Source organism: Amblyomma maculatum, unplaced genomic scaffold (assembly GCF_055883805.1).
Source record: "Amblyomma maculatum isolate TAMU_Amacu unplaced genomic scaffold, ASM5588380v1 scaffold_13, whole genome shotgun sequence".
Classification (NCBI taxonomy): Eukaryota; Metazoa; Arthropoda; class Arachnida; order Ixodida; family Ixodidae; genus Amblyomma; species Amblyomma maculatum.
The window spans coordinates 8,415,914-8,425,710 of NW_028146738.1; the positions used below are offsets into that span (position 1 = coordinate 8,415,914).

Genomic DNA, 9,797 nt, shown 5'->3' on the forward strand with positions numbered 1-9,797 from the left:
GCCCGGCCCGGCGTTGTTCCTTGTAACCAGCTCCGCAAGCCGGGGGCAGCGCTGGCAGCGCGCGCTCCTGCACCGTTCGCCGCTGCTGCATGCCAAGCCGAAACGCAGTGCCACGTTGACTTGACTCCTCCAGCAACCTCTCGATAAGTTAATACTCTCTTCGCTCCTCTTCTCTTCCTCCTCCAATGCGCCACCCTTGTGCGGCGGCAATTAGAGCACCGGATCGGTGGCGGCTGATCGCGAAATGTGCACCGCCCGAGCCGAAACGCATCACTCTATCGAAAAGCTAAAGATGATGAGCTGCGCTCAAATTTCGTATTACAAAGTAACGTAATCATTGAATTTTTTTTTTCCCCAACGGTTGTAGGAAAAGAAAATTGAGAAAAACGCTGCAATTAAGCTTCTGCCATAAACCGTGACGCGGGGCACAAAAACGAATACAGCTCTACTCTGCAGTTCATTTATAACAAAAAAAAATAAAAAAATAAAATATAACGCAGCTAACTAGTCTACCATATCTTACGTCAGCACGACTTCCTATCGCCGGGTAAGAAAAAAAAATTCAATTCAAAAACCTTTATTCATGAGGATGACCATGATCTTAACTCTGTCAGCCCGTTGACGCGTATTTCCCTTGGGTGCGCGACCGGCGCATAATGTACCGTTTTTTTTTGTTTTTTTTCCGGAAATTTGTGCTATTGGAGGTGGTGGTGGTGGTAAAGACTTTTAATGAAAAAATTAGTTCTGGTTTAACATCTTGTTAACACTAGTTTAATTGCCGGCCTCGGTGGCCGCTTTCGATGGAGGCGAAAAGCTAGGCGTCCGTGTGCTGTGCGATGTCAGTGCATGTTAAAGAACCCCAGGTGGTCGAAATTTCCGGAGTCCTCCACTACGGCGTCTCTCATAGCCTGAGTCGCTTTGGGACGTTAAATCCAAAACCAAACCAAACCAACGTATAGTTTAATTGCGATATCAACGGCGGGAGCTTTTTTTTTTTTTTTGCCTGCTGCATTATTCCCCTATCCCGCCCTATCAGTGTAAGGGGCAACATTATTGGGGACACTTAAGCTCATCCTTTAAGAGTATGACGCGAGAGCGTAAGTTACCAGTCTTCGTCTTCTGCTCCTCCTCCTCCTCCTCGGCTGTTCAAGGTCAATCGTGGCCTCCATCGGGACCACGCGACGGCTCGAAACCTGGCACAGCGTATTGATACCGAAAAAAAAAAAAAGGTGCATGCATGCCCAAAGGTGCATTTGCATGAGTGGAATCCTAGTCCGGAACCCTGTCAGACAAAGCCGCCGCCCGGCCTTGACCCGTTTGATCGGAGTCAGTCCGGAACCCAGCCAGATAAAGCCGCCGCCCGGCCTTGACCTGTTCGATCTGAGCCCGTTCGAAAATGAATTTGGCCGCCTCTCCACCTCGGGAGGGGGGAGGAGTAGCGGAAAGGGTAGGTTTTATTTGACATGCTCACAACATGTTGTAGACATCGGAAGTCTTCCCAGAGTGTCAAAAAGCCTTATTGCTACACAACAAAGTGTAGGTCTAAATTTGTAGGCGCGTCAGCTAGGGTTAGTTCGTCGCCCGCCCTACTAGCTAGTCCCTTTGCTGAGTAAGCTGACGTTCGCAATAATCTATAAGAATTTCGTGAAACCGTACGGGTGGTTGCCTATAGGCTCGGTTGTCTACATATGCGTCATCAGATACTGCAGTGGTAGCTTGGAGTACAAACGATGCGTGTTGGAGACGGATATCCGATTCCCGAGCCTGCAGTTTATAAGGTGGTAGCCTAACGGTGAGATCGCCAGCCACGTAATGCTCACACCTGGGTCGTCATAAGTCTGTAACGGTTACTCTAGAATTAAGGACCGAGGCGACCTGGCGACCTCCTCGGCCTGCGCAGAATTTCGAGCTCTTGATAGGAGAGCCCATTGACGTTGCAACATCGTATGTCGCACTTCTCGCTTAACACCTTTGACATAACTCGCCACGTGTGCTGTGCGATGCCAGAGCACGTTAAAAAAAACCATGTGGTCGAAATTTCTGGAGCCCTCCATACGGCGCGTCTCTCGATCATAGCCTGAGTCGACTGCTTTGGGACGCACAATAAACCCCATAAACCAAGCCAAACCTACAGTAACATTATTACTACATATATCTAGAGGCAAGTATGTCGATCGTCGTTTCGGGTGTGGTCTACGCAAATTATAATGAACTAGATAACGCATATATATGCTCTAACGTGCTTGAATATAGCAGAGTGCCGGGACTTGCAAACTATGACGCCCTCAGCACTAGCTGTGCACAGCTAGTTGCGCGGAAATTTTTATACGAATCACGTGTATACATACTCCTTTTGGCGATGCCTTTTGTCTGAACGATATATATGCATGCTGAACTCGCATAAAAGCATAAAAGTTACCGTCAGATGCGCATGGGAATTCAAACCCAGGAATTCCTGGTGGGAAGGAAGTATACACGCGCGGCCGCTTAACCACGTTAAAACCTTATCATTTTTAAATTTAATTATCTTGCAAATTAACGTAGATTTCTCCACTGCACAGATTTTTCATATAGGTGGTGCCATCTATATAGGATTATCATTTGCCTGAATTAAGCAAGCAATCAACTCACAAATGTTAATATATTGCAGCATATATATGTCTCATGCACCTTTGTCACGTAAGCTAACATATTTAACTTGTCATGCAGAATGAGACCGAATCAATTGCCGTTTCGTGGGCGACAGTTGGACGCGATTAGCAGTTTGAAAATATTTTGACTGGAGTGCACTTCAACAACTGCTGCAACTATAAACGCGAGCGCCATCAAATGCTGCTCGCTTATTCGCGCTGAAATATGGCGCACGTACGTACAACACACAAACAACAATTTATCGCGTTAAATATTTGTTTGTGTGATGTACTTCCCGATTCGGTCAGAAATAATTCCAAATCCGCGTAGTCTTTTGGGTGGCCGCGGAGCTGCAGACTACGCAGATATGGAATTGATTCTGATCAAATAAAGCAAGTACATGACCCCCCAACTGCACCACCCGGTGGGCCTGCTGTGGAATCGCGATTGTGATTATGAGAAGTGGACAATGGACAATCGCTACACTGCCAACCTCTGCGAATACATAAGCGAAACTGGACTTCACTCCTTCTTTTAACTTTCTATCTCCTGCATCCCATTCCCCCTTTCTCGGCAAACTTTTCGAAAAAAAAAAACTGCACCACCCGAACTTCAAACAGATGGCACTGCATGGAGGAAAAATTTGTGGCACTGTAATAAGCAAGCGGTTGCTGTTGTTGCGACTGAACGAAAACTTAACGGTAGCTTAGCGTTGCAGTTAGTTGTTATATTTAACTAGCATGCAGCGCCACTGCTGGAAGCTGAAGTACGAGCTATTGAAGCAGGCGTGGACTGCGATAGGATACTTCTTCCCTAGCTAGGACTTTTGCTTTTTGCTTTCTCGCTTGCGTCTAGCCTCACCGCAGTCCTTTCCTTCTGCGTTGTGTCACGCTAAAAAAACAAAAAACAAAATGTACTACATTTACGTGAAGTTCTTGGATGACGACATCAAGAAACTGACAACGTCGCGGAATGTAAAGAACTTCCGCCCGCGCGACGTATTTGACTATGACCACTCGGAAGTGTATAGCGTTTTTTGGGAGGGTGACCAAACCACAAGCGGAGGGTATTACGATGCTCAACTGCTCCACATGGCAGGTGAGTAAAATTGTCCTTTCTGGCATGAACCTGAACTGCAAAGCATTGTCCTGCCCACCATACCACTAGCGTTCACTCAGGACATAACCAACACAAAGAATACCCCTTGTGTCCCCCGTTAGGTCACTATATCGGTTTCTTTATGTAGCGGAGACCATACCACTGTACCCAGTCGCTGTAACAGTTTGTAGCACTGTAAGTTTGGGCGACTTGGATTTGTGCCATTGTGCCACGTAGGCCCACAATTATCTGTTTATAGTTATATATACTAGATAATTGTGCGCCTACGTGGCTCGCACTACCCTGCTACCGAAAAGGGGGGGGGAGGGGGCAATAGCAGCGCAATTACCTATTGTAGTGCGCCAGTCCCCGGCTCCCAGAATAGGAGGGGAGGGGGGGGGGACAATAGCAGAGCAATTACCTATTGTAGTGCGCCCGCTTCCTCCCTGAATCGCACAACACATGCAGTAGGAGCACAATCATCTATTATATTATATTTTCACCCCCCCCACTCCCTTCCCCAAACGCCGGCTCCTTCCCAGAATCGGGCACAATAATCTATTATATCCCCCCTCCCCTCTTTGGGAAAGGGCTACAGAGCTGAGTTAACTTCCAGAGAAAGCGAGAAGAAGCACATACTCTAGGCTTTCGCCCTTTCCCTTTAAAAGGGAACCCAATCGAATTTTGTGGGTCTCATATAGCCCTCTGCATTATAGCAGGTGTGGAGAGAGGGGCGTGGGAATGCAGTTATCTATTGTGGGCATATCCTGATGCAGCCAGGTTGCAGCTGCCTTCCCAGAGAAAGAGGGACACATCTTTCAAGAGGGAGTCTAGTCTAACCATACATTGTGTGCATTATATATAGGAACATTTTCACTTTTTTTTTTCATTTTCCCTCTGATGATGCATGATGCTCCCTGTGCTGAAATCCATTGCTGGCTAAGTGAGGTTGTAGTAGGGGGCAGATGGCCAAATTGTTATCTGTTTTAATAGGAGAGCATTTTCTGCTGAGATGACGGAATAAAATTGGTACATAGTAAATTGATTAAAAAATGGCAGTCCACTTGAAACACTAAAGGAAATAGCAAACTACACCACATAAAGCCACCACGAACATTCCAAACAATTGGAGTGGCTCTATGCTGTCTTCCCATAGGACACATACATTTAACACACTTCATTTTAACAAAGCAGGATAAGCCCTTGTGGGATTCATGTGCACAAGCTAAGTCATCCACATTTGACTGTCATGCAGAAAACTTGAAACACTAAGAAAATATTTTGCACTGTTTTACAAAGAACACATTCCTTTCCACCCAGCATTGATTTTAAGTGAAAATGCTGTTATTGATTTGTTCATTATTTTTAGGTATTTAAGAGATGCAAATATTCTAAACAAAATATAGGTTTTAAAAACTACATTCCATGAATGCAACACTCTTGACCTTGTGTTGGTGCATGATAGCCTCAGTTGCTTGTGCGCCATTAAACCCAATGCAATACAACACAGCTTCACAGAGGGCCGAACAAGCACTTAAGACAAGCATGCTCGCCTCTGTATGTCTTAGTTTGTAGTTTCCTGCAACTCAAGCTGCAGTCCAGATTTGTTGATGAAAAGTTACATGTGGGCTACCCATTTTAATTTACTTCTACCGGGTGGATTTTCTTTCCGGCAGCGGCAGCTGTGTTTGGATGGAGGTGAAACACAAAGCATATGTGGGCTGTGCAATGTTGGTGCACGTTAAAGATTCCCAGGTGGTCAAAATTATTCTGTAGTTCTTCAGTTGGGCACCCCTTCCTCTCTTCTTTCAATTTCTTTCTCCTGTCCCTCAAATGTTGTGAGCTGGCCATTCCTTTGATGCCTCTAAAGCTTAAAATGTGCTAGTGTACAGCAGCACAAAACCAACAATGTTCCTTCAATTTGATTTCAGAGTCCAAAGAAGAAATCGACCGCTTCTTGGAAGACAAGGCACAGAGATCGAAGCTTAAGCGCAGGGGAAAGTCAGAAAATGTGTGTATTTTAAAACCTGGCTAGAAACTGAGCTGCATGTTCCTTTCAAGAATTGTGTTGGCAGTATGTATACACGAGTTTCAAGTGATGTCATGGTCTTCATAATGCAACCCAATTCATAGCTTCCACAGTGCATCAGAGCTGGCAACAAAAAAAAAAAGAGCTTTAGAAAAATGCTCATAGTGCTGCAGCACCCTGGCCATATTTCAGACACATTGCATGCCTTGTGTGTGATTTCAAACTTGAGAGTCGCTGCATTAGTGCAACCCATGTATATGCAATTTTCTGTAATGCCACTACTTAGGCTTTGTTAATATAAATGATGTATGTGGATGTGTAAGTGCAAGGAAAATAAATAGACCATGTTGTGATTGTTTGAAAAGCTTATGAGTGATCCATTTTGCTTCCATTTGTTTGGCTCTGAGGCCTAAACCTAGCTTCAAATATGTGTGGCAGTGTATTGTGTGATATAGCTGTTTATGGTGACAGACCAGTCAAGTTCAATGCAGTAACAAGCCACCTAGTGAGCAACTTTTTCAAGGCGTCTTCTAAAGGGTTTGCTGCCAGCTGCAGGTACTCTGTCGAAACATAAGTGAGCAATAGGTTCCATGCAGTCCTCATGGAATTGCTATCATAACCCGTGTCATGACAACGCAGTTATGAATGAAAAACATGTAAAATACTTGCAGAAAGTCACTAATTGGGCAGGTAGTGGTCAAACAAATGCAGTCACATTTTTCAGGAGCGAATTGTAATGATGTTATTGTGCATGATGTGTATTTATTAGATTTTGACTGGTTATACCTGTGCTTCACTTTTAGTCAAAAACAAGCACTAAACAACTGCGGATGGCAGCAAGGGAAACTGCCAATGAGGATATTAGAAGAACTGGAGAAATTCAGCAGCTGAAGGAGGAAATAGAGGATTTAAAAAAGGAAAATTCCAAGCTTCGGAAATTGAACATGAAGCTGCAGGAGCAGCTTCTCAAAAACCTCTCAGGTATGGTTTAGCCTTGCAATACAGCATGCATATTTTTTTTTTTTTTTTTGCATGCCACTATCCTTCAGTGATATGCATTTAACCACTCTATTTTCACTCCGAATTTTGTTGGTTCCATGCTGATCTCCTAGGACTTGGATACAAGTGCATGGCATTCCTCAAAGAGGTTCAAAGTTTTTATTGCCTGCTTGTAAATGTTAGTGGTTAATACAGCTAATTTCAGCTAGCTAGCTTCATTTGTTTTTAATTATACCTACAAGAATGGTGTTGCAAAGGCAGCTATGTGTGGCATCACTGAAGGCAACAATAGGCGGCAGCGCCATATAATGAAAGTGCCATGAGGACGCCTCATTGCACCATGCGGCGGTGAGCTGGGTGCATGCCTGCCGCATTGGGGCCAATAAGTGTGCACATGGTACTGTAGCAGTAGCTCAAGTAAGGCTGCCAGCTAATTGGTTGTTTATTCGCAGTGTAATTTTATTCTGAGACTCATAAGGTGCAGTTACTAAGTTAGATCCGAGCTTATTGTCTTTGTTTGTAGCCTTTTCTCCTTCTTGTGGTGCAGTTCTTTCTAGGGTTACATGCAGTGCTAAACGTTTGTATGCACGTGCCAATGTTAATTTTCTCTTATCTTTCACTGCCTTTCATCGCTTGCTTCATGGCACTCTTCCATGGCCAGCACTCTTCTCTTGTGCACATTATGTGCCACTTTCTTGGAGTGTGATCTGCACCTGCTCAGCAGGTTGCCCACTTGTGATATGCCTTTTTCAAACATGCTTATTGCCTACACTACTTTTTTGCTGACCGCAACTGCCCAAATTTATGTCAGGGTCACAATGGGCAGACAATTTGTACCCTCCTCTGAATATTTTGCCTACAAGGTGTGTTGCTAAGACCTAAGAAACATGGCTTGATGTATGCAATCCTGCAATGATAGTCCAAGTGTACCACGGACTACCCCGCTTTATGCTTGTTAGTTGCCGTGTGTGAAAGAATGTCATTGCACATTAAAAACACATGCGTTTTTGAGAAAACAAGCTTTAAAAAATTCACATTCATTGCACTGCTCATGGGTCAGGATTGTAGCTTTCATACTTTGTCTCATAATGCCTACATTGCAGTGAAAACTCAAATTTCGGCTTCATGTTTCTCACGTTTACAGTGCTGCTTAGTCTAAATGGCCGAAAGTAAAAAGATGAGATGAGAACATGCAATGAAAGAGGAAAAAGCAGTGAATTTGGCCGACAGTATTTTAAAATGCAAACTTTGTCAACAGCCACAGAAGCCAGTGATATGGCAGCGATTGAAAATGCTGGTCAGCAGAGACCACAAAGGCCAACTACGCCTGTCATTGAGCAGCCTCCACTGCCCAGCTGCCTTGTACCAGCAGTCGAAAGTGAACTACAATGCTCAGCTCGACTGCAAAGTGAAAACAATTCAGCTGAAGAAGGTATGTAATGTCATCAGGATTCTAAAATATATTATAATAATTGTAATGCTTGATAACTTTTTTGTTAGACCTTTACCACACTGTGAATATCAACTGAATAAAATGCTCAGTTGAAAGCAAGTTAATTTTTTTATTGTACAAGGATGTTCTTATGACAGTCGCAGCGTGCAGTTGCTACTGTTCCAGCAATGTTGCTTTTGATCTAGGATGGACAGTTGGGCAAGCTGGTACATTTGCATAGTGGATGGTACAGCATGAAGGCATCAAGCACGCAAAAAGAGAAGCACAACAGGCGAGCGCTGACTCGCGACTAACTTTTTATTAAAATATGTCACACGATACAAAGAATGGAACCCTTGGCTGGGCAAATTCAAGAGATATCTTTTTCCTTCCTCAGGCACGTGGAAAACCCTATTAAGCAAAACCAAACATACAAGCCCCCCCCCCACCCCCCTCCCAACGGCCTGTTTCACCAGGGATAAATTATCACCAAACATTATCCAGGAAAGAAACCTCTTTATCGATAAGCACTAAGGAAGGCTGGCTGACACACTGCGACTGCTTCCCGCTGATGTAATAAGCCTCAGTTATTTTTCGAGTCATTTTGTCCCTAAGGCGAAACAAAATCTTTGTTTTTGAAACCAAGGGGCGGAACTTTTGTTTTTATTTTTTCCCTCATTCCCAGAAGTACTACAATGATCATTCAGGTGAGAATATTGTGTGTTCGAGAGCAAATGTTCACGCAGACGAATGTTTATGCACAGACTCGTCTGACCTATGTATAACTTACCGCATGACAGCGGAATTTCGTACACAACAGCGCAGGCACAATCTACCAATCTCGACCTGTGCGAAACCTGGCATTTAAACAGGCTACTGTTCTTTAGCTTTTCCTGGCGGTTCCTAATAGCGCAGCAGAGCCCGCCCAACTTATGCGGCGCCGAAAAAGCAACATTACTTCAAAAAAAAAAAAAAAGGAAGCAGTCGCAGTGTGTCAGCCAGCCTTCCTTAGTGCTTATCGATAAAGAGGTTTCTTTTCTGGATAATGTTTGGTGATAATTTATCCTTGGCGAGACGGGCCATTGGGAGTGTGTGTGTGTGTGTGTGGATAAGGGGGGGGGGGGAGGGAGGCTTGTATGTTTGGCTTTTCTTGATAGGGTTTTCCACGTTGCTGGTGAAGGAAAAAGATATCTCTTGGATTTGCTTGGTCATGGGTTCCATTCTTTGTAACATCATGTGACATATTTTAATAAAAAGTTAGTTGCAAGTCAGCGTGGCGTCTGTTGGACTTTTCTTCTTGTGTGCTTCGTGTCTTTGCACTGTACCACCCACTATGATTTTATTCTGTGCTTGAAGCTTTGTTCTGCCACTTGTTTTGAAAATATTTTATGAATTCACAAAATGAGTGGTGAACAATACATCATTCTGCACTTTGCAAGTGTAGGTGTTCTTTTCCCATTTATGCGCCGAGGGTGACGACTGCATCTCGGTGCTATGGCTGTTTACAAATTGATATCACGGTTTATATGGTGTAAAATGCAAGCTGAGCTTCCTTAACATTACATATCCTTCATCGGCTCCTATGATAGTAACTTCACTTATTTTTTG

At 44.1% G+C, this 9,797-nt stretch overlaps 1 protein-coding gene across 1 annotated transcript; it reads left to right on the forward strand.

The window, feature by feature from the left end:
• Positions 1-3,295: 3,295 nt before the first annotated feature.
• Positions 3,296-8,246, forward strand: LOC146172166 (uncharacterized). Its single transcript, XM_084585860.1, has 4 exons — positions 3,296-3,729; positions 5,661-5,740; positions 6,562-6,739; positions 8,016-8,246. The coding sequence occupies exons 1-4, from the start codon at positions 3,543-3,545 to the stop codon at positions 8,195-8,197; spliced, it is 627 nt and encodes a 208-aa protein (XP_084441986.1). The 5' UTR covers positions 3,296-3,542; the 3' UTR covers positions 8,198-8,246.
• Positions 8,247-9,797: the final 1,551 nt, after the last annotated feature.

Bases quoted from the DNA above. Each gene is read 5' to 3' on its own strand.
- LOC146172166 (XM_084585860.1), top strand. From the start codon at position 3,543: ATGTACTACATTTACGTGAAGTTCTTGGATGACGACATCAAGAAACTG. The intron at 3,730-5,660 runs GTGAGTAAAATT...ATTTGATTTCAG, and splicing joins TCAACTGCTCCACATGGCAG to AGTCCAAAGAAGAAATCGAC. The intron at 6,740-8,015 runs GTATGGTTTAGC...CTTTGTCAACAG, and splicing joins GCTTCTCAAAAACCTCTCAG to CCACAGAAGCCAGTGATATG.